The sequence below is a fragment of the Neophocaena asiaeorientalis genome, unplaced genomic scaffold (assembly GCF_003031525.2).
Source record: "Neophocaena asiaeorientalis asiaeorientalis breed wild unplaced genomic scaffold, Neophocaena_asiaeorientalis_V1.1 scaffold91, whole genome shotgun sequence".
In the NCBI taxonomy this organism is placed as follows: domain Eukaryota; kingdom Metazoa; phylum Chordata; class Mammalia; order Artiodactyla; family Phocoenidae; genus Neophocaena; species Neophocaena asiaeorientalis.
The window spans coordinates 12,976,348-13,000,981 of record NW_020173198.1 but is presented as its reverse complement, the minus strand read 5'-3'; the positions used below and the strand labels follow the sequence as shown (position 1 = coordinate 13,000,981).

Below are 24,634 nucleotides of genomic sequence, written 5' to 3'. Positions count from 1 at the left end.
CATCTTCAGAGGAGTCTGGGGGCTGCTGTAATGATATGGTCTGTTTTTCTGCTGTTGGGGGCCCAGTGGCCCCGGGGCGGCAGGCCTGGTCACTGAGAATAACAAAGCTGTCTTCTGCTCAAAAGTGTTGCGAAGCTCTCACAGCATTTGCCAGTGTTTGGAGATCCCTGGATTAGGGACTCTGGGGACTACTTTTAACTTACCGACAAGGAGAATTTTTAAATGTGCCATCTTTGAGTACCGCTGCCCTGGTCTATTAAACAAAGAGGAGCAATTCTCATGGCAGTATCGTCCTAGTAACCTAAAGCTGAAATGCTGCGGTGGCCCAGGGCTGGCAGGATGGCCTCGACGGCGACTAAGCAGCACTTGTTTCCACTCACAGAAACATGGCTTCACCCTTACTACAGGGCTGCATCTGGAATATGGAGACAGACCATCTTAGATTTTGTAGTTTTAGCTCCAAAAGCACAGCTAGGGCCGTCATCAGATTCCCCCAAGGAGGGAACACTTGTCCTCCCCCTCCAGCACCTCTCTCCCTAGTTTCATGCGGCCTTGGCCTGTTGGTGGGCAGCAGATAAGGAATTCACCCTAGGACGGCTGTAACTCCTTGAGGGTCCAGTAAAGGGTGTCTAGGCTCAGAGTTACTGAATGGACCTCAGCGCCAGCATCACCTCCCCAGCAGGCGGAGCTGGGCAAGCTGTCTGACCTGACAGTTTGCTCATCTGGAAAAAGAGATAAAAGCACTATTCTTTCATCATAATACAGCTACCTTAGTGGCTCTGCACTACCACGAGCCCTACTCTTTAGAGTACACGCTCTTCCCAATTGCTGGTGGCCACTGAGTTGACCTAACGATAAGGAAGGAATCAAGGAAGACTGTTTTTTGAAGTGATTACATAAGAAATAATAGGCGGCTACAGATACTCAACTAAACTTAGTAAACTTGCTCTTTATTTCCCAAAAGTTTGGGTTTTCAGACAAAAATATTCTTAATAAAAACTGTGGGGCTTCCCTGGTGGCGCAGTGGTTGAGAGTCCGCCTGCCAATGCAGGGGACACAGGTTCGTGTCCCGGTCCGGGAAGATCCCACATGCCGCGGAGCGGCTGGGCCCGTGAGCCATGGCTGCTGAGCCTGCGCGTCCGGAGCCTGGGCTCCGCAACGGGAGAGGCCACAACAGTGAGAGGCCTGCGTACCGCAACAACAACAAAAAAAACTGTGAAAAAATGAAGAGTTAAGAATCTTATAAAAAAAAATAGGCTCTCAGCTATTTGAGATGGCAAACTGGGGTTTGCCTGAAGGTAGGGAGACGGCCCACTCCCCATCGTCTCCCTTCTACCTAGTGACCAGGGTAGGGATATTATTTAGTAATGGAATAAAAATATTAAAATATAGGGACTTCCCTGGCGGTCCAGTGAGATCCCACAAGCCACGGGTCACAGCCAAAAAATAAATAATAAAAATTAAAATATATTAGTTGAGGACTTCCCTGGAGGTGCAATGGTTAAGAATCGCCTGCCAATGCAGGGGACATGGGCTGGAGCCCTGGTCCAGGAAGATTCCACATGCCACGGAGCAACTAAGCCCGTGTGCCACAACTACTGAGCCTGCACTCTAGAGCCCGCGAGCCACAACTACTGAGCCCACGTGCCACAACTACTAAAGCCCGCGCACCTAGAGCCCATGCTCCACAACAAGAGAAGCCACCGCAATGAGAAGTCGGTGCACCACAACGAAGAGTAGCCCCCGCTCGCCGCAGCTAGGGAAAGCCCGCGCGCGGCAACGAAAACCCAATGCAGCCAAAAATAAATAAATAAATAAAATATATTAGTTGACCATATATTAGGACAAAGGCCTAATTTCCACTTTCCTTAATATTAACATTTGGTTCAACAGTCTATTTCTAAGAATTCATCTCACAGAATAACAACAAAAAGTAAAAGTAGGTAAATGAAATGCAGTCTATCCCTACAATTATTCAGACATAAAAGAGGAATGAAGTACTGACACCTGCTACAACACAGATGAACCCTGAAAACATCATGCTCAATGAAAGAAGCCAGTCACAAAGGATCACATATTACATGATTCCACTTACACAAAATGTCTAGAACAGGCAAATCCATAAACACACAACGTAGATTAGTGGTTGCTAGGGCTGGGGATGAGGATGGGGTGGAGGGATATGGAGAGGAGTGGTTAATAGTATGAAACAAGGCTTCTCTTGGGGTTGATGAAAATGTTCTGAAATTGATGGTGGTGCTGTCTGCACAATGCTGCCACTGAATTACACATCTTAAATGGGTGAATTACATGATATGGGAATTAGATCTCAATAAAGCTTTTATTAAAAACAAAAACAAAACCTAACTAGTGGAAGTAATTGTAGTTACTGGACGGTATTAAACGCCAGACAGTGTTCTGAGCACTTTAAGCTTTATGAGAAGCCTACCAAGTAGTATCATCATTATCTGCATTTTACAGATAAGGAAACTCAGCTACTGAGAGATAAGGTAAATTGCCCAAGGTCACCCAGTTAATAAACAAGGGACCCAGGATGTGAATCTGAGCGAGCTGACTTCAGAGCCACATCCTTAACAGCTGCTCGTGCACACAGAGGTGCACTGGTCACCGCAGAACACAGGGCACAACATAAATTGCCCCCAGTCGGGGGCAGTTCAAACACAGGCTGGTATCTTGTCCACTGAAAAGAGTGACGCACGTCTACACCTCCTGCTATAGAAAGACAACAGAAATGACATAAACAGATGCTTTGTCTTTTTTCTTCCATTTGTACTTTTTACAAAACACTCTACATGCAAGTGTACATAAGCTTGACAATTTTCTGCCATTTTTCATGAAAAATTAATAACCATGGGTTTCCTCTAAGAAGTACGTCAGTGGTGGCTGGAACGCTTTTATTTTCCTGAATACCTTTTAGTACTGTTTGATTTGATTTGATTTTTTGAACGATGAGCAGGGCAGAGGCTACGTAATATTCCTCCGGTTTCAAGGCAGCCTTCGCTAACCCACCGATCAGGGCTGCATCCTGCATCTGCTCACAGCACCACGCACCACGCCTGGAATCACTCACTAAGGCTACTGCTTTATTTCATTTATAGAGATTCTTGCTTCCCTCCTCTCTCCCTAACTGGAAGCTTCCTGAGGACAGGCACTGGGCTTGTTTCTTGCTAAGCAGTGTCAGGCACATAAGCAGACCCTCCACACTTATTTGCTATTATTGATCAGACAAACAAATGAGTAAATGAATTAGGGTCGAATTACCTAACTCCAACTGCCAATAGTCAAGGGCACGAGCAGTGATGATGGAACAGGTGGACATCTGGCTGGAAAACACTAGGGCTAGGGACACAGTGGCACAAGCAGCCTTGAGCGGAACTTAAGAAAATGATTTACTCCTTCAATTAAAAACATTTACTTTCATCTAGTCCCAGAGAATTTATGGAGCCATAATCCTTTCCATCTCAAATCCTTTCCATTATCTTTTCCTAATTAATTGAGGTATGTAAATTCATTTGATCTAAATCTTTGCGAGCATAAATGTTACTCACGTGGTGATTCGGCAGCACATAGCTAGCAGATCAAGTTTAATCTGGTTCTACTGGTTTTTAAATTATACATGATATTAAACAAGATTCATTTAACTTTGCATCTAACAGCTACAACTGATTACACTGGCTGCTCCCAGACATTTATAGCAAATCACTGTTGAATCTGTACCGTGAACCAACTTAGGATACAATTAATAAAACAAACTGTTTCACATTATAGGAGCTTTTGGTATGATATAAAATTTACTTTAATATTTTTTGGGGAAAAAAAGATTAAGGAAAGTATATTATCCAAGTGAAATTTCTAAAGCTGCCACCTTACAGATCAATACAAAACCTCTTCACAACAGTATTTATGGATTATGACAGCAGTATTTCACCCAAATAATACATAAAGAAAGGAATGGTACATTTTTTATACAACCCAAATAACATATATTGAAAAGAATCTACCATGGTTTTCCAATAAAGTATTTAGGAACTGAAGGGAGTGATACAGAATTCCAGACATGCAGGTGAGTGTCTAAATTATGGACGTTACAAAATAGGCATCCTCAGCAGTTTTGGCCTGAAATGTGCTCCCTTTTCTAACCTCTCATTATTTTTTTCATTTCACATTCGGATCACTTGACCAATTAACTGGTAATTGAACTCCTTTGGGATCCTGCTTCTTTTTCCTATTTCATTTAGTTGCAGATAATAGGCCTATTAAGGAAGTGAAATGTCCCAATTCCAGAAAATGAGTATTCAGAGCAAAAACAACGAAAGGAAAGATGTAACTATTCCAATCAGCTAAGCACAAGCTAGAAAGACGTTGGTTTTGTCTACACTGTATTGGTTTGCCAGGGACTCTGCAAGCTTCTGTAGCATCCCTCTGCTGCCTCCAGGAAACCCCCCAGGATGTGGGGGAGGGTGGAAGTGAGCTCCCTAGCTGTTCTGCTCAGTGGCCTGTGCCACTCAGAGGGCTGGCCAGGGTCGCGGAGCAGACTGCCACAGGTTCTTTGCCTAATGGCCTCTACAATCATGGTCTGCTACAAAGCGAAGAAACGGAGATCCAACCTGAGAGAGGTAGTCAGTCCCTAGAAGAGGGATGGAAATGCCAATATGACAGCTGTTAGGCTTAGAGAATAATGAGCCAGGAAACAGAGGGCTCTAGGAGAAATTTCTTCAAGACGCTGAAACTGATAGAATGCCTAATAGTTTTAAATGTACTGACAGGAGGGCCTTCTCTGGTGGCGCAGTGGTTAACAATCCGCCTACCAATGCAGGGGACAGGCGTTCGAGCCCTGGTCTGGGAAGATCGCACATGCCGTGGAGCAGCTAAGCCTGTGCGCCACAACTACTGAGCTGCGCTCTAGAGCCCATGAGCCACAACTACTGAGCCCATGTGCCTAGAGCCCATGCTCCCCAACAATAGAAGCTACCGCAATGAGAAGCTCGCGCACCGCAACGAAGAGTAGCCCCGGCTCACCACTAGAGAAAGCCCACGCGCAGCAATGAAGACCCAACGCAGCCAAAAATGAATAAAGTAAATAAATTTACAAAAGACAATTGTTAACTAGCTCCTGTTACTCAGCTCATTTCTTTTCAGGGAATAATCAGAGGTCCACATTTTCCTAGCTACAATTAAGAAGCGTTTTAGCCTTTAATTCAAGGTAGAGTTTCTGCCATTGAGTTTATACTGTGGGCAATTATAATATCCATACACTAACTATGAAGAGAAAGCTCTGACTAGTCAAACAAGAGTATATCCACATGTGCACATGGATAAGGGCTCTTAACCTGGAGTCCACGGGGATCTGTGAACCTAGATGGGGAAAAAGCCTACATTTTCACTGACCTATAACTGACATTTAGCATTTCCCTCTACTATGAAGTTAGGCAGAAAGCCACACAGGTATTCATGCTCCTGTGATTCTGTCCACCAACAGAAATCATGAGGATTTTTCGTATTCCATTACAGTTGTTGCAATACCTCACAACGTTGCTTAAGCTCAAGCACCACTTTGAAAATACAGTAGTTATTAGCCTTGCTGTTAGACTGTATTAGATAACAACAGATCAACAAAGAGGCATGCATTTTACTCTATCAAATAAATTTTAAAATATTTTGATGACTATATTTCAATATAATTGGTTTCTGAGAAACCCCATGCATTTTATTTTATGCATTTAGAAACATTATTATGAGAGGTGGTCCAGAGGCTTCAGCAAGCTGCCACAGGGGTCTGGACACAGAACAGGCTGAGATGCCCAGCAGCGGGCACAGGGCCTCTGCCATGAGGCCACGTGGCAGATGCTGGCGGGGGCAGGAGGGCGATCACCGCTCCCAGCAGTGCTGCTTCAGACCACACACATCAGAAACAGTGGCATGGACATATATACACTAGCAAATGTAAAACAGATAGCTAGTGGGAAGCAGCCACATAGCACAGGGAGATCAGCTCGGTGCTTTGTGACCACCTAAAGGGGTGGGATAGGGAGGGTGGGAGGGAGGGAGACGCAAGAGGGAAGAGATATGGGGATATATGTATATGTATAACTGATTCACTTTGTTATAAAGCAGAAACTAACACACCATTGTAAAGCAAGTATACTCCAATAAAGATGTTAAAAAAAAAAGTCACAAGAAAAATTTGTAACTATGTATTGTGACAGATGGTAACTAGACTTACTGTGATCCTTTCACAGTATATACAAATATTGAATCACTATGTTATACACCTGAAACTAATATAATGTTGTATGTCAACGGTATCTCAATAAAAAATCCTCTCTCCATGAACAAGAACAAAAAAGAAACAACTCTGCAAGTAATGCTCAGAGTTCCCTAATTAGTAATATCAGGTAAATTAGTTCAAACCACTTTCAATCAGCCCCAGCAGAAGGGAGGCATTGATTGTTCCTGATCGCCTGGATGCTTCAACAGCACTTATAATGCATGTGAAGGAGCCCGGGAGCCCGGGGCTGGCTGATTGCTCCGGGTCACCACGGCTCAACATTTGGCCCGCACACAACCTGCTGGAAGAGCTGAAGACAGCAGCCCGGCCCAGTCCAGGGCCTGGTGATATTTCAACCAAGGCGGGTCACTTTCTTGCACCCACAGAACCCCCCTTTAATGTTTCTGTATGTTAAGCTGTGTGGTAAATTGTCTTTAAATCATGGCATTTCTTGGAGCCTGGAATATGCACTTAAAAATAACAATGCAAGGCTAATTATACAGCCAAGGAATTGAACATGAGTTAACTGAGCTTCTTTTAAAAACAACAACAACAACAGGAACAAATCCTGTTAATAGGGACAAAAGGGTTTCCGTTCAGTGGAAACTTTCTGAGTACCTAGGGTGTGGTGGGCAGTGCAGGCAGAGATGCTGCTGCACAGAAGAGATGGTACAGAAGGAAAGTGCAGCCAGTTCCTGAGAGGGGTCCTCCTGGGAACTGCAGAGCGAACTGCCCGGTGTTCACTCCCTCCAAGTGCTAGAGCAGGTCCCGAACCAGCCAACCCATTTTGACTTCAAGCCTAAAGAAAAGCTGACCTGAGTACACAAGAAGAACCTCTGCTAGCGGCACTGTTTAGATTATCACTCCTAGTGATGGTGAGGAGAGAGGACTAATCAATTAGGAGATTCCAACCCACGGAACTCACCGCAGTTATTAAAAGCCTGACATAAACCTCTGTGTATCAGCGTAAAAGCGTTTTCCAGATGGATGCAAGGGGAAAAAGCGAGGCACAGAACAGTGTTGCACAGAATGATGACATTTATTTAAGACCAGGCTGCTCACCAACACACATACTTTTAACTATGGTGACCCCAAGGGATGGACCTGGTTGGGGGTTACAGTTTATTCTAGATACAGATTTAAAATCTTTACAAAGAGAACGTATTCACATATTACTCGTATAATTTAAAAATCTAATAACAAAACAGATCCATAGCTACACGAGTTTGAATCCTACAAAAGATAAGAATGAGAAAAAATAATACTTTCATGTTTCCATGCGTCCCTATTCCTTATTTACAGGTCAAGCACAGGTTTTGATCTGTTCTATTCACTTACGCAGCACGGGCATCTGGAACAGTGCCTGGCTCAGAGTAAGCACTCCACAGAGATTTGTTAAATAAATGAATTGATTACTCATCTAATCCAGAAATTTGTACTGGGGGCCCACCACGTGCCAGCTACTTGCTAAGGACCCCGGGAAACACTCAGTGATTCACTTGACCTGCATTCATTCACACCGTTCACATGCCCACAGTGTCGGGCGCTGGATGTAAATACACACCAACACAGGTACACACACACTCGCTGCCCTTTAGGAACTTAGAATTCAGCTTGGGGGAAGGTGAATCATAGAGGCTGGAGGGCAGACATAAGGCCTTTTCCTGGCCACAGCCTTAATCCTGGCTTTGGTTTTCAAAAGTGTGCCTCTGAGGCTTTGCTTATCATAGTCTGTCTTGTACCAGAATTACATTCACATGTTTGTGCCTGCCCAGCTGGGGAAAAATAAACACCAACCTTCCTGGATTGTGTGAACACAGAAGGACAAATGGCTTATTCTCTGCCTGAAGCCCACCGTACCAAAGCATTCCATCTTGCTTTATTTCCCAATTCTACCCACTCATCATAGAATTAGAAATCTAAGTGGGGAAGGAGCCTTGATGGCCATTTAGCCAGGGCTACTCTTATCTGGACCTTGGCCTAGCCCTTCACATCTAATTTAAGGTGAGGGGCTACCAAACTAGATGAAATAGAACCTTTCAGGTCTCGCTTGGGTCTTGCAGGAAAACCACAATTCAGCCGTTCTGCTTTACATTCCCAGAGCGTCTCCCATCCTAAACACCATGCCACTAACCCCCTTAATCTCCAGCCTTTTGCGGCCATATCTGCAGAAGCCCAGTCCTTCTCTACCCTGAAGTGAAGATTTTTCCACCTAAGTGGATTGACTAGTCTGCACTTACCTGTAGCAAACATCACCTTTGTGTACATACCCTCTCTTTCAATTTGTCAGAATGATTTCTGAACGCAACTCCATTTTCATATTCAGTCACTTTGGTCCCAACAGGAATGGTCCCCAAAATTCAAATATAAGATGCCTGGGAACATTTTTAACTTTGAAACTAAAATGTGGCCACTGTGCAATGGGCGTACACAAGTGAGCTTGGGGGTGTGACATTAAGTGGGAAGGAAGGAAGAGCCTTCTGCTTCTAGTGATGAAAGGTTTCTTCATCTATAAATTCCAAATCATCAACACTGCAGATTCATGTGTTCTTATCCAAAATGCTTTGGGCCAGATCTGGTTTGAAATCTGGAGTTTTTCAAACTTAAAAATAGCAATACCAGGGGGGCTTCCCTGGTGGCGCAGTGGTTGAGAGTCTGCCTGCCAATGCAGGGGACACGGGTTCGAGCCCTGGTCTGGGAGGATCCCACATGCCGCGGAGCAACTGGGCCCGTGAGCCACAATTACTGAGCCTGCGCGTCTGGAGCCTACGCTCAGCAACAAGAGAGGCCGTGATAGTGAGAGGCCCGCGCACTGCGATGAAGAGTGGCCCCCACTTGCCACAACTAGAGAAAGCCCTCACACAGAAACGAAGACCCAACACAGCAACATGTAAAAATAAATAAAAAAACACTATTAAAAAAAAATAGCAATACCAGGCAGAGGGCACATATTAAATAATGCCTCCAGCTGGGTCTCAGGCACCACCCCATCATGGAACACAGTAATATTTCACTAGCAAAATATATGAATGTCCTAAGTAGGATAAATAGAGACTATAAATAGCTTCACGTCAGTTCAGGTCAGTTTTGCTGCCAACTGAGTTAGTTCCAAACTTAAGCAAAAAACGCTTAGTGTTCAGAGCTTTGTGAACTTTGGAATGGCAGATAAGGGATCATGCACACAGACAGGACCCGAAGAACCAGTGCTAGCCCTCCTGACCTTTCTGCATAAAGATACTTTTAAAGCATATAGGTGTGGTTGCTTTCCTGAATATTTCTGTCAGGTTCTGTTTGGGAAGCCCTGCATAGCAGAGGTCATTCGGCTTTAGTTATTCAAACTGTTGTTTAGAAGGCAAAATAAAAACCTACAAACTTAAGGCATTTCCCTTTGAAGCTGAGCACCATTATCTTTAAGAGCTAAAGTGAATTTTCACAAACGACTCGCACACACACAAAATGGTACATAGTACACAGAGAAGCCAAACACCCAGGCACTGTGCAAATCAGTCTATTAAGTGCTTCTCAGACTTAATTGTCCATAAGATTCACCTTCGGATCTTGTTGAGATGCTGATTATGTCTCATTAGGTCTGGGTGGGGCAGAAATCCTACATTTCAAACAAGCTCCTGAATACAGCTCTGAGGACCAGCCTTTGAGTAGCAAGGCTGCAGCAGAAGTGCATTAAGTTTGGAAACAGACGGACCTGAGTAAGATCCTGACTCCACCACTTTACAAGCTAAGTGACCCTGGGAAAATGGAAATAACACTTTTTCAAGCCCATAATGAGTGAGCTAGCAGCACAGTTCCTGGCACATAACAGACCCCGAATTCATCCTTTGCCAATCTGTGGTTGGCTGAATAATGGTCCCCCAAAGATGTCCACATCCCAGTCCCCCAAATCTATGAATATGTTACCTTACAAGGCAAAAGGGAATTTGCAGATGCGATAAAGTTAAGGATTTTGAGATGAAGAGATTATCCTGGGCTATCTGAACAGGCCAACATGATCACAAGGGTGTTGATAAGAGGGAAGCAGGAGGATAGGAGTAGGAGAATATGAGAGGGTGAATCAAAGGTCAGTGAGGCGAGAAGATGCTGTGTTGCTGGCTTTGAAGACAGAGGAAGGGGCCTTGACCCAGGACATGTGTGCAGCCTCTAGAAGCTGGAACCTCCCAGAAAAGATGCAGCCCTGCACACCCATTTTATACTCTGTCCTCCAGAACTATAAGAGAATAAATGTGTTGTTTTAGACCACTAAGTCTACAGTAATTGTTTACAGCAGCCACAGGAAACTAATACACCACCTACTGAAATAATGCTAATGCAGGCTTGCCTCACTTTACATAACAGAGGACTTCCTGGGGCATTGAATCAACTGAAACATCATGTAACAGCTGCCCCAGTGGAGGTCAGTAAACAAAGAACTCTTCAAGGAGACTTTGTATCAAGGGAAGAATTCCTCCCGCTTTATCTGTTTTGTTTGGTTATAGCCCTTGCTACCAAACAGGGACAGACACACCAACCCATTCCAAAGGCTAAAGGGACTCTCCTGCTCTCTAACTGTATCATCACATTCCAGCTTCTCATGTAATTGTCGAAACCTAATAAGGCTCCTGGGGACAGCATCAGTGGGTCGATGCCTCAACATCAGGAGGACTGAAGAAAGTCATCCTGGGCTCAAGAGTGAAGGATTGAAAATCAATGGTCTCAATATTTGTACAAGTCTTCATTTGCTACTTATAATGTGGTTTATCCCACAGAGACGCTTTATAAAATAAGAAAATACCAAGATAACCCAAAAGACGCCTGCAGAATGAAAACTGCATATGTTTCAATACTAAATGGGCCTTGTCCTGCATTTCTTAGGCTTTTTCCTGCAGGCCTTGGCACCAATGGCACCCCTTAACCATCCTGGGTTTTACACTTCCCTTACCAGACTCTAAGCTCCGTGGAACGGCTGGTCACTCATTTCTAACTATCGTATCCACAGCGTCTGTAACTGACACTTAGTTTGCACACAATAAATGTTTGTAGATGAACGAATATTATGATGGGTATTTATACTAGAAAAGCATATTCAGACTTTCATTAACAAAAGCATTACTTGTAAAGTTCTTTTTCTCCAATTTGAACTTAAAACTACTTGGCCCAAGATATTATTTATTTATGGTGGAATTAAAAGTATGCTCTCCGATTTTATCTGCCTATTAATATATGCATTTGATAATTAACAATGTGCTAAGCAGTCAAAGCAAATAATTACTTTTCTAATGTCTGCCCCTGCATATGAGCTAAATGAGGGGGAAGCCACTAACTGCATATTAAAAAATGCAATTAAATGCAAAAAGAAGGTAACTAGATTCAAAATATTTTGTTTAAACCTCAGACCACAATATTCAAAACAGTTACAATCCTTTCACTGGGTCAGTGAGAATCCCACAAAACAGTCCAAATCTTCAGAATTCTGTTCGGGTCACAATGAATATAAAACAAGTTCTCAAAAGTTTGTTAGTTCACATTTTCGAGGTCTTCTGACCAACTGGTAGGGTTGATCATAAAAACTCTATCTTTTAATTTACTTATGTTCAGTACACTTTATTTAAGAAGCAGTGTAATCACACGGAATGCTTTTATTTTAAACCTTATTTTGAAATATGACTGAATACATTAACATAATTCAGAACAAGTCAGTAAACATCTACAAGAACATGTTATATAATTCTAGTGAGTCTCATAATATTCTATTTTCAAAGGAAAAAAAAAAAAAAAAAACACTTGACAGAAAAGCAGTAAATTTGGAATCTGAGGGTTCTCCCTGCTGGCCATACTCCCTAGACTTCAAGGAGAGCCATTCTGAGCAGCCCCTTCTCCATCCTCACACGTTCACTCTGGGATTGTTCTAGATAGGTAGGTTACCAGACAAGTGAGTCCTGGAGGGGAGGAATTAATGTACCCAGGCTTCCTGCAGAGTGCCTTGGCTTCTAAAGACATTAGAAATCATAGCAGGACTCAAGAGTCTTGGTTTACAAGGTAACGTTAGCCAAAAACAAACACCCATAGCAACTAGAGTGTTTTCTGCAATGGTCTTTGGGTCATCTCTGTCCACTAAGCAGAGACTAAGACACAGACAAGAGTGGTCTTGGGTGCCTGCTCTGCCTCCCAGATGGGCAGGGGCGGTTTACACTTTCTTATACTTGCTCACTGGGCTTTATCTTTGCCTGGGAGAGAAGGATATCAAAGGAAAGGGGAATAAATAAAGGAAGCGAGTTCTAAAAAGGACCTGTTATGTTCCCGTTCCTACTATCTCACTTTTCTTCAGGGGAACCATCCTGTTCTTCTGACCACTTGGCTGCAGGGGAGCTGACCCCACACCCCGGCTTCATGGGGCTATGTGAGCTGGATGGGTGCTGGTCTGTAACTCTGATTGGACCACTAAGAATAAGGCACTTTCAGGGGCTTCCCTGGTGGCGCAGTGGTTAAGAATCCGCCTGCCAATGCAGGAGACACGGGTTCGAGCCCTGGTCTGGGAAGATCCCACATGCCACGGAACAACTAAGCCCGTGGGCCACAGCTACTGAGCCTACACTCTAGAGCCCGCGAGCCACTACTACTGAGCCTGTGTGCCACAACTACTGAAGCCCGCGTGCCTGGAGCCCATGCTCCGCAACAAGAGAAGCCACCACAATGAGAAGCCTGCACACCGCAATGAAGAGTAGCCCCCACTTGCCACAACTAGAGAAAGCCCGTGCACTGCAACAAAGACCCAATGCAGCCAAAAATTAATTAATTATTTTTTTTAAAAAAAGAATAAGGCACTTTATTTCTGTTGTGGTTTCAGTAAGAAGGACATAAACCTAAAGCTCCCAGGAGCCACTACCTGGAAAGAGCCTGCATGAGAATAAATTCAACCCAGAGGAAAGCAAGGCTGAGCGAGGAAGAGACCAAGCCCTGGCAGCAACCTCTGAGCCCCTGGATCCGGCCATACCCAAAGCCCAAATCTGCCCTTGGACTTTACAGTCCCATAGGGTAACACAAACTTTAAAAAAAAAATTAATCTAGTTCAAGTTAGATTGTCATTTGAAACTGAAAAAGCACTAACAAATACAGGAGAAATAAAAGCACAAGAAGAAGGGAAACGAAAGGAGAAGATTACGTTTATGGATATGGGATCTGACAGTAGTTCAAGTTTGCCCCCTGGAAATGAAGAAAGGTGACACATAGGAAACTGTTCCATTTTTCATAGTAAGCTCAGACCATAAGAACTGTAGCTCTGCCTAATTACTGTGACTAATCTTGCCAAATTCTAAAAATAAAATGAGCGTGTATTTTCTGATGTTTGATGATACTGCAACCGTCGTGAAGAAAAGAATGAGCCGTTACTGAATAGAGTCGTCTTTTAAGACAAATGATTTTTTTCTGGCTGTGGGGAGAAGACAAGGTCACAATGACGACCCCAGTCTTACCGGGCATGGCATGGACGAGGTCCCCGCACAGAACAAAGAACTTGGGCTTGGGGCTCAGCTTGCTGATAGCCTGGACGGCCTGCTCAGTCAGACGGATCTCCTGCTTCCACTCGTCGCCACCGCTGTCACAGTTCCCAGTGGACCAGGCCTTCATCAGTCCGAACTGTGGGTCTGCACCTTGGATGAAGTAGAACGGGCCTTTCCATTCTCTTTCCTTTTCTTTAATTAAAAAAAAAAAAAAAAAAAGAATGAATGAAAGGAAGGAAGGAAGAAATATTATAAAATCTGTCAGGGAAAGCACCCAGGTTACCCTGCGAGTGGATACAATATTTTTCTTAAATTAAGTAGGTCATTTTAATAAGCTGCTGTTCAAACACCATTTTCCTGTCATCAGCCAGAGGATTTTGGTTTATACTAATTATGCCTGGACCTGGTGATTCCCAAAGGCCAGGGAAAAACCACATGGGCCGTTAACAGCTATGCAACCAAGCTGTCTGTTTAAAAGTCAGATGGCCAAAATGGAGCACAGAGGCACCACGGCACGCTATATAGAGGATATTAATGTTCAATAGTTTTTTAATTAGAATTGAAAATACCCCAAATTGAAAGCTGCCAGAAGTATTATGTTTAAACGACGAGGTGAAGTGCTTTCAAATCGTTTACGCCAGGCTTAATGGCACAATTTACACTGTTTCAGGGGATGTGACAGAAAAACTTGGAGCTCAGAAGCTCCGGCTATCTGGTGGGAAAGGCGGGGCCAGAAAGGAAATCTTAATATGGAAAAAAAAAATGATGCTAACATTTCCAAGGCAGCATGATGTGGGCATAGGTGAGGTGTGAGGCTGCAGGGCAGGGCTGGGGGGACGAGATTCTTTAATTCTTTATGTCCCTGGAAAGCACTTAGGTCACCTGAAGGTAAACTATCAGGCTGCTCTTCCTATTGGTTCTGCCAAAGCTTCAAGGGCCGTGGGTCTCCACCCTAATCTGCCCAAAAAACTGCCACCAGTGTCTGCATTTACAGAGCTGGAATGCCCATCAGTGGGTGTGTGGGTTTCAAACTTTGCTTTGGCCACAGAATCCTTTCTTCAAACAAAACCACAAGTGGCTGACCAGTGTTGAAAACACGTAGCCTCCTCTGCCTGAGTGGGTTCTGGGGACAGAGCAGTCTGAACACACCCACTCATCAGCCCAGATTTTATCCTCAGCCCAGAGAGGTGACGTGACTTGCCTCATGGACACCGGCCATCAGCTGCAGGGACAAAAGTACCCCACAACCTTGAGACTGTTTTCTTCTCTTTAACAAATGAACGTATTTTGCAGGTGAGCTGAATAAATGGCATTTCCTTTGGAAGTCATGAAGATACTAGAATTTCCCAAAAGCTCCTTGAAGTCATTTCTCATCTTTGTGTTCACGTCACTCATTTATTCAGTATTTACCGAAAGTCTACTGTTTGCCGGGCCCTGTGCGAGGTGCTGATGACACACAAGTGGACCAAGACAGGTGAGGTCTTGGCTCTCGGGGGCTTAGTTCTCACAGAGGGAGAGAGAGCAAACAAGGAAATTCGCAGAGAATAGAGCCGAGGTTGCTAGGGGCTCTGCGAGGATTACGGCGAAAGCAATGGTTAATTTAAATTGGATGCACAGGGAAGGCCTCTCTGAGGTGGGGTCATTTAAGCTGAGATCTAGATGTAGCATATAAGCTTTTAAAATTCCACAACCACCCTCCCACCCACCATGCCTAGCTTACTATCATCTCAGAATGGATCTCAGGCTTTAGGCCTCCTTTCCTTAATTCCTCTTCCAGAACTTAAGAAGACAAGCATGGAAACAAACAAAATTACCTATCCGTACTTTCCAGAACAAATTATGTATGTGTGTTAACCTGCCAGTTCTTGAACTACAGCTTAAAATGCTAGCTGTTCAGTCAAATCACAACCTACCTAAACTCACCCTGAACAAGGACTGCAATGGAACCCTGTTGTGTGCATCTCAGTGCCAAGGACAGCGACCCAGCACTGCAACGGATCTGACTCATACTCATTGAGCCCTTACTACATGTGGCAGAAAGACTTCAAAACGCACCCCCCCAAGACCCCTGAGTCCTGATACTCACATCCTGTGTGATCCCCTCCCCTCGAGTGTGGGCTGGACTGCTTCTAATAAGCAGAATACAGTTATGGGATGTGCCTTCAGAGACTGGCTAGACCAAGATATGGAAACAACCTAAATGTTCCTCAGTGGATGAATGGATAAAGAAAAAGTGGTATATACATACAACAGATTTAAAAAAAGGAAATCCTGCCATTTGGGACAAAATGGATGAACCTGGAGACGCTAAGCTACCTGCAATAAGCCAGTCACAGAAAGACAAATACTGCCTGATCCTCAGCTTGTATGCAGAATCCAAACAGTCAAACTCAAAGAAGCAGACAGTAGAACGATGGCTTCCAGGGGCTGGGGGGTAGGTAGGGGAAATGGGGAGGGGAAGATCAAAGTTTCAATTATGCAAGATAAGTGCTGGAGATCTACTATACAGGATGGTGCCTATAGCTAACAATACTGTATTGGACACGTAAAATTTGCTAAGAAGGTAGATCTTAAGTGTTCCTATCACACACACACACAAACAACAACAACAATAAAGGGGGCGGGAAGAAACTTTAGGAGGAGATGGATGTTTATGACAGATGTTGATGGTAGTGATGGTTTCACAGGTCTGTACTTATCCCCAAACTCACTGAGTTGTACACATTATATATGTACAGCATTTCATGTCATCATATCTCAATACAGTGGTTTTGAAAAAAGAGAGAGAGAGAAGGCTAAAAAAAAGACCCTGACTTTCACCTTGCTCACTCTCCCTCACTCTCTCTCGGAGCACTTCTCCTGGAGGGAACAGGCTGTCATGATGAGTAGCCTCCTGGAAAGGCCAACATGGCAAGGAACTGAGGGAGAGCTCTGGCCAACAGCCTGTGAAGAACAGAGCCCCCCGCCCCCCCATACAACAACCTGAAAGAAACCAAATCCTGCCAACAAGGATGGGAGTAAACTTGGAAGAGGATTCGCCCTAGGTGAGCTTTTGGATGAGACCACACCCCAGGTGACACCTTGACGGAACCCTCATGAGACCCTGCAGCAGAAGGACCCAGCTAGGTTGCACCCAGATTCCTGATGGAACTGGGAGATAGATAATGCACATTAGTTTTCTCAAGCTGCCAAGTTTCTGGGTAATTTGTTACACAGATCCGACTTAAAGATAAAGGGCCAGGAAGGAGTCAGCAAAACTTCTTCGAGAGCTCAAGGTTGGTGTCATGAAAAAAAACTGAGATTCTGATTTGAGTTTTAAAGTTAATTGTTGGCACTGTTCATTTATTTTACTTTAATAATAACCATTTTGCACTGATGAATGCTTTTAGCTATGCTCCTGTTTCTGAGGCAGTTTGCAAAGCTGTTTAAACTGGATAAATTAATCAGGGAGATGACTGTCACCCCAAAGTTGGGGCACAAATCAATCTGCTACAACAACCAGAATTTAGAAAGTTTTCTACAGTGAACCTTTTAACAGTTATAGTTGCCTATCACAAATAGTCACAGTCTCGAAAAGTCGTCTTTGGAGGTATTAAATCTTTCATTTTTACTGGTTTACTAAGTAAAATCTTAGAAAGAATCTCAATTTTATGATGACAAGGCACAAAATAAACAGATTTGACCTAAAATGAATGACAGCTCCATGTCACTGTTCCATCTACCTTATCTATCTAATAAAGGCAACCTGCTGACTCGGGGTTCTGCGTTCTCAAAAGCACCTGGAGCCTCTTAAAGTTCCTGCTACAGAAGTTTGTGGTGTTTGGCCTCATCTTAATTTTAATCAAGGCTGAATTTAAGATATTTGAGGCTTGTAAGACTTAGTGCTAGATGGAGGGATCTTTTGTAAACTTATACCTCCCCCACCCCTCAGAAGGGCAGACTTTTATATTAGGAAAGCGAATTCTTAAAAAAATTTGCATTAAATTATTTCACCGAAGTCCAGAACTACCCCAAGGACAAGGCATAGGTATTAGCTGACTGACACCTACAAGGGCCTGAGAATGCTTACGTGATGCCTCCCTTCCGGGGCAGAGCAATTGTCTGGCGCCAGCTTCTCTCTTTAGACTCCGGAAAGCACTGTTCTGGCAGCTTTAACTGTGGAAGTCTAGATATGGTAAGGACCATCCCTAAAGCAACCTGATACACAATCAGGGCATTTAAAAACCACTTAAGGGTCTGGTGGTTTATTGCTTGTTGTTTTGTTTTGTTTTTAATTTTCCTAGTCAAAGAGCCTAAAGGTGAGACAGCCTGGTAAATGACTGACAACCCAAATTAAGGAGCAGAAGTACCTGGAAATGGAGGCTGAGGGAGAAGGTGAGGATGACGAGAGAGCAGCATTATGCAGGCCGTACTTGGGCACAGGGGCCTGGGCTGGGCCTCCACATCAGTCCTCAAGGTGTGGCAACAGACCAGCAACATCACCATCACCTGCGAGCTTAGGAAGCCCGCCCCAGACCTACTGAGTCAGAATCTGCACTTTAACAAATTCCCAGGTGATTTTATGCAAATCCAAGTGTGAGATGTACTGGCACGCAACTAATCAAGGACCTGTTTAAATGTGTTTTATATCAAACAGATGTAAAGTGATTGTTTCCCTAAATTGAAACAATGTCTGGGAGGGGTTTTGCTGTTGTTAGTGGCTGTGTTTTTTGTTTCATTTTGTTTTTGTTTTGCATATTTTGCTATTCATTCTGACATCCTGCCTATGTCCAGCTCAGGTATTTGGTCCTAAACATCTCTTGGTCTTATCCATTACTGTCTAATCAACTCCCTTTAAATCACCTTTCAAAATCAATTCAATTTTCTTGGTAAGAATTCCAAGATTCCAGGTAAGAACTTACTCAGGGAATTCAATACTAATTAGTGAGTTCTAACACTTTAGATTTTCACATGACATCATGACATACAGTGAAAGCACCTGCTAGCAACTGTGTGTGTGCAACATACACAAATGTGTGTTTTCAAAAGCACAACAGAGAGGTAATTTTCTTTTGTCCAAATTTGATACCAGAATGCAGTCAGGGACTCTAATTGACAACTATGAGAAGACCAAGGTCAAATTTTTGAGATAAACTAAGTATTTTGAATGAATGGATTAAAGAATAAAGTGAGTTGATTAAATTAAGATCTCATTTCTGACCCTGATGGTGCTAAAACCAGACTGTAATCTTTTGAAACATTTGACACAAACCTCTGGATAATGCCTATATGGTTCTTAGTGTTAAGACACAACAATGCATATATTCATTTAACTAGAACACTTCAATCTGCTATGAATAAGAATGTCTACAGTGAATATAATTTTTTCAATGTTAATTTTTTAAACAAATTCAAAGAGATGGTGTATTAGCCATCTACTATGTGACAAATCACCACGAATGCAGCACCTTGAAACAAGACACATGATTTATCTCAGTTTCTGTGGGTCAGGAATCTGGGCACAGCTAAGCTGGATCTTCTGCTCAACATCTCTCAAAAGCTGCAACCAAAGTGTTGGCTGGGGCTGGAGTCTCATCTGAAGACTCAGGTCAGGCAGGATGTGCTTCCCCGCTCACTTAGGTGGCTGTGGACTGAGGGACTGAGGGCACCTGTTCCTTCCTGGCTGTCAACCAGAGGCCGCCTATTCCTTGACACGTGGGCCTCTCCAACATAGCAGCTCATAACGTGGAAACTTGTTCATCAGAGGCGGCAAGAAAGAGGGTGTGCTAGGAAACGGAAGTTACAATCTTACATAACATGATAATAGAAGTGACTGCCCATCACTTTTACCAGGTTCAATTCATTACAACCAAGTCGCTAGGCCAGCCCACGCTCAAAAGCAGGGGCTCATGCAGGGAGGCGGGTCCTGTCTGCCACAGATGATAATATTAACTAACATAATTAACTAATCTCAGGTAACCGCAAGTTTAACGTGACCCTCCTGTACTGAGCTGAGTGAGCTCATTTGTTGCAGCCCATCCTATGAAGGCTGAAGGCCCACCTTATACAAGCCCACCTTTTCCCCCTAAAGAACTGGAAATTGTGCCGGAGGGATTCTCATGGTTACTTTACCCAACACTCTCATTTAACCAAGGAGGGAATACTGAGGCCTGGCTAGGGATCTTAGTCATGGCTCAAGTTCAAGGTTACAGTTTATGAGCAGCAGCCTCTATTGTTCAGCATCTCAGTGCTGCCGGGCTGGCCTGGAGAGGAAAGAGCCATGAAGAAGACAGAATGTTCCCTAGGCTGCCTGCAAGTTGCCCACCTCCATAAAGACATTTTTTGTCTCCAAAAAGCATTTCCTTTAAATGGCACATCTTGATGAGTACGAAGACAGTACACAAAGATAATGCTGACAAGGCTCAGAGCCTTTCCCCAGGAAGCTGTGATGCTCACAGACCCTGCCAACAGCAAAGGGCCCAGGACATCTATTTTCTGTGGGATGCTAACTGGTGATCTCCTCAAGACATTACAAACTTTAGGTCTCTTGATGCAATCTGACTAGCAGGTGTATTCTGTTTGGCACACACAGTGTTTATAAAATTTTGAATTTGTTGCCAACAATTTAAATGCATGAGTTTCATCTATACAACTGGCTTTCTGGATTCTCATGGAAAATCTGGCCACACCAGGCCCAAATGGAGTGTGCCAACGATTGGCTGGGACTGAGCAGTAACTGTCCCTTTACTGGCATGAAGGCTCTGGAATTCACTGCGGTCCACACCTGGCCCCATTCTCCACCTGGCCCCTGAAGACATCTGGGATGAGAAGCCCTTATCCACGGTAACCCTTCCATTTTGCTTAGAGGTACAGAAGAGGAGACTCACAAGGTCAAGGGTAAATAACTTGATCAAGACTAACAAGATGTGAGGGGCAGAACCAGGCCAATTACACCACAGAGCCCTGACTTCAGGGCAGGTGATCACGCAAGTGAGATTAAAGAAAAGACTCATCCGGCTAGGAGTGCCAAGGTCTGCACAAATGACAAGCTGGAAGAAAACAAGCCCCAAGCTACCAAAATAAATTGCCATAATTTAGTATGTTACCATAGCCTGAATCAAATTTTAAGATTAATTGAAAAATACTTTTTAAAGAAAAAATGGGCCTTAGAAAGAAATCTGACTCATCCGTCATATACAGAGTAACAAGATTTGGCCACTTCCAACTTTCAGCTAATGGATAGAGACTGTCATAGAAACAATCTTTCAAAATCGAGGGATAAAAAGGACATTGGATTTTGGGTGGTATTAAATCATGGTCAGGAAAGGCCTGTGAGTCTCCTTTAAGCATTACTGAGTACAAAGCAACTGTATACAGAAAAGAATCTTAAAAACCTTTTAAAATTCACATGATTCTTTACCATTAAGCCTTCCTATGAGATTCTGTTTATGTGCCAATATCTTGCCTGAAAAACAGACATTCCAATTGCAATTGTTCTTTACAGTTTGCACCTTTAATATCACGAACTAAATGTTTTCTTGAATTTGTCTCTGACAATATATTTCCTCTCACTCATTTTTATCATGCCTTTTGGGCACATTTGTCAATTGTTAATGAAAGTTGACTTTTTAATATACACCAAGAATTAGAAATCACATTGATCCTTTCATTCTTACCAGTTAATCAATAACTAACTATAATGAACGCACCCCCCACCCCACAAAAGCAAATGAATCACTACTTCCATCACCCAACTAGGAAAAGGCCTACGGGAGTCAGCCATGTCACTAATTAATACCTAATACTCTAATAATTTATATTTTCATGATGTGCTAAACCTGCCACTTTATAGGCAACCTCAAATAATTCAAGGTAGAATACAATGACAAAAGCTTTCTTAATTTCTTTTTATAAATAAGAGTCTCATTTTCTAAATCTAGTTTGACTTTCGGAAGACAGAATTAAAATCACAAGATAGTGGTTAAGAAGTGTGAGAGCTACAACACATCACTACATTGTAAGAATATTTAAGAATTCAATGTTCTGACTCCTGTTAACGAATCTGACTCAAAATAATACATAAATTGGGACTATAGAGGCCACATTTCTCCACTGGACTACAAAGTTAGAGAATTAACTCAGCATTAACTGAGAGCGTCACTGCCTTGGGTCAGGCGTCCACCATCCCCACCTGGAGCTACCAAGACAGCTCCATGCAGGACTCCCTGCTCGGATCCATCTCAGTCAATCACTGCCATCGTGACTCTATAAAATGCTTACCCTGGTCATCAAACTCCCTCGCTGAAGGGCCACTACCTTCTAATCTCCATAAGGAAAGGCCCACACTTGCTTTCCCTTTCCAGTATCCTGTCAGCATGTTATCATTTGGTCCCTGGCAGGTGGGAGGCATTCAGTAAACATCTGGTGAAGGGATAAATGAAGATGTCAGTGGATCCTCGCTCATTCCGGCACCTGGTGCTAAAACACAGCCCGAAATTTTTCCATCTGTACCGATTACTGTTCCCACTAGACCAGTGGCTCTAAACCGGGGATGATTTTGATCCCCAGGGCACATCTGATATCTGGAGACATTTCTGGATATCACACTAGGAGGGGGATGGTGCTTCTGGCATCCAGTGGACAAAAGCTGGGATGGTGCTAAACATCCCTCATTACACAGGGCAGCCCCACAAAAGAATCCAGCCCATGTCAACAGCGAGACTGAAGAACCCTGCACAAGACATACCACAGGATCCCACCACGTGGACCCTTCTCTGCTCCTCAAACACGCCCCATGCTTTCCCGCCCCTTCCTCCAGGGGGTGCTCTCCATTGTAACAGCTCCTCCTGCTGAGGTGCTGTCTATCCTTCCGGGCCCAGCTCACATGCCACTTCCCCCGCCCCGGCAAGCGGATGCAGCTCTGCCTCTTCCCCTCATTCAGAAAGTTTGCTCTGAGGACGGGTGTCATGTTAGTCACCAGACATTCAACTGGTGGGCAAGGCCACAGGTCCCATTCCTTAAGACCTTACAAGGACTTCCCTGGTGGCGCAGTGGTTAAGAATCCGCCTGCCAATGCAGTGGACAAGGGTTCGATCCCTGGTGCTGCGGAGCAACTAAGCCCGTGCGCCACAACTACTGAGCCTGCGCTCTAGAGCCCACGAGCCACAACTACTGAGCCCACGTGCCACAGCTACTGAAGCCCGCGCACCTAGAGCCCGTGCTCCGCAACAAGAGAAGCCACCTCAATGAGAAGCCCGCACACCGCAACGAAGAGCAGCTCCCACTCGCCGCAACTAGAGAAAGCCTGCGCGCAGCAACGAAGACCCAATGCAGCCAAATAATAAATAAAAATAAATTAATTAATTTAAAAGAAAAGACCTTCAGAATGGTGGTGAGGCAGAAAACGAACAGGTCAACAACTAAGCTCATTACACACTGTGCTCCTTGGTACCGCAGAAGTAATCAGGGTGATCACGGACGGAGCAACTGGTGGGTGGGAGAGCTCTGTGGTAGATGGAGGAGTGAGGCAACACAGGAGATGAGATCTGAGGACGAGACAAAGCCAGGCGGGGGGCTGGGGAGATGCACCCCAGACAGAGGGCACAGCAAGGACCAGACTCTGAGACCAGGGGTAAATATGAATATTGGGGATAAAACAGATCATACCCGGACATGTGGGCTTGGGGAAGGGCTTCAAGCCCCTGTACCACTTTGGGCCTCCATCTCCCAAAGCCCTAACCTTGTCCCAGGACAGCCCAGACTCTGAGGCTTGAGTGCCAGGATCAAATCCCATTTCCACCCTTTACCAACTCTGTGACATGATGCAAGTTCCTTAACCTCTCAAGGCCTCAGTTTCCTTATCTGTAAAGTAAGAATAACTCACCTACCTCAAAAGGGTTGTTGTGAAGAATTAACTGAGTTAATACATGTGAAGCATTTGGACTTGGCACATAGTAAGCAGTCAAGTGTGCGCTTCTATTACCATGACTGTTATCCACGGTAACTCCTACCCCTGTCTTAGCAGACAGCGTTCTCAAAATCTTACCCATTTCTTTGTTACCCATAGCACATAGTGGGGCTCAGAAAATATCTGATGGTATATATATATGTATGTATGTATGTATGTATGTATGTATGTATGTATGTGTGTGTGTGTGTGTGTGTGTGTATGCTTTGGTCTTAACATCTTTTCCTTTATATACTGTGGATATTGCTTTGGTTATAAGATGGCAAAGATGGGCTGCTTTACAGCTGCCCAGAAGCTTTCTAGCTAAAGAGCAAACGCCAACGAAATGCAATTTTTGCAGTTTCTCACAGCAGCGATCTGCACAGTGAATCACAGTCTAAATGTCTTCAGCAATGCCCCTCATCTTCTCTGGGGACTAATCTTATTTCAGTGGTTAAAAAACAAAAACACACAACAGTAGCAAAACAATCTTCACCGCTTTGGGACTCTTTCTGGTTTAACAATCCAAATGTCCCAAAGGTAAGACTGCCAGAACTTAATGCAGCAGCTAACAGTGTCTTTCACTGGTGGTTGCCTAGGGCTGGGGGGATGGGGGTGGGTTGGGGGTGACAACTGAGGGGTGTGGGGTTTCTTTTTGGGGTGGTGAACATGTTCCAAAATCTGTGGCAATGGTGGTACAGCTCTGTGAATAGACTAAAAGCCACCGAATCGTTCACTTTGAAAGGGTGAATTGCGTGGTATGTGAAGCTGTTTAAAAAAGTAGTGTCCTTCAGGGACCCTCCGCCCCCAAAATAATTCAGTGCGACAGCAAAATACTCAGAGTCTCCAAATTACGTTTCCTAAGTACCAAAGTGAATTTACCCAACCTCTTTTCTCAGCCCACACGCATCCAAAAGGTAGCTTTTTGAG

The 24,634-nt window shown here is 44.0% G+C and overlaps 1 protein-coding gene across 2 annotated transcripts in view; it reads right to left on the bottom strand.

The window, feature by feature from the left end:
* The window catches only part of CPPED1 (calcineurin like phosphoesterase domain containing 1), a 107,697-nt gene that overhangs the window by 70,779 nt on the left and 12,284 nt on the right, over positions 1-24,634 (bottom strand). For both annotated transcript variants that reach the window (XM_024744481.1, XM_024744482.1), the window contains exon 2: positions 13,753-13,971. In XM_024744481.1, the coding sequence (XP_024600249.1) occupies positions 13,753-13,971 (219 nt within the window). The remainder of the gene's footprint in view (positions 1-13,752; positions 13,972-24,634) is intronic.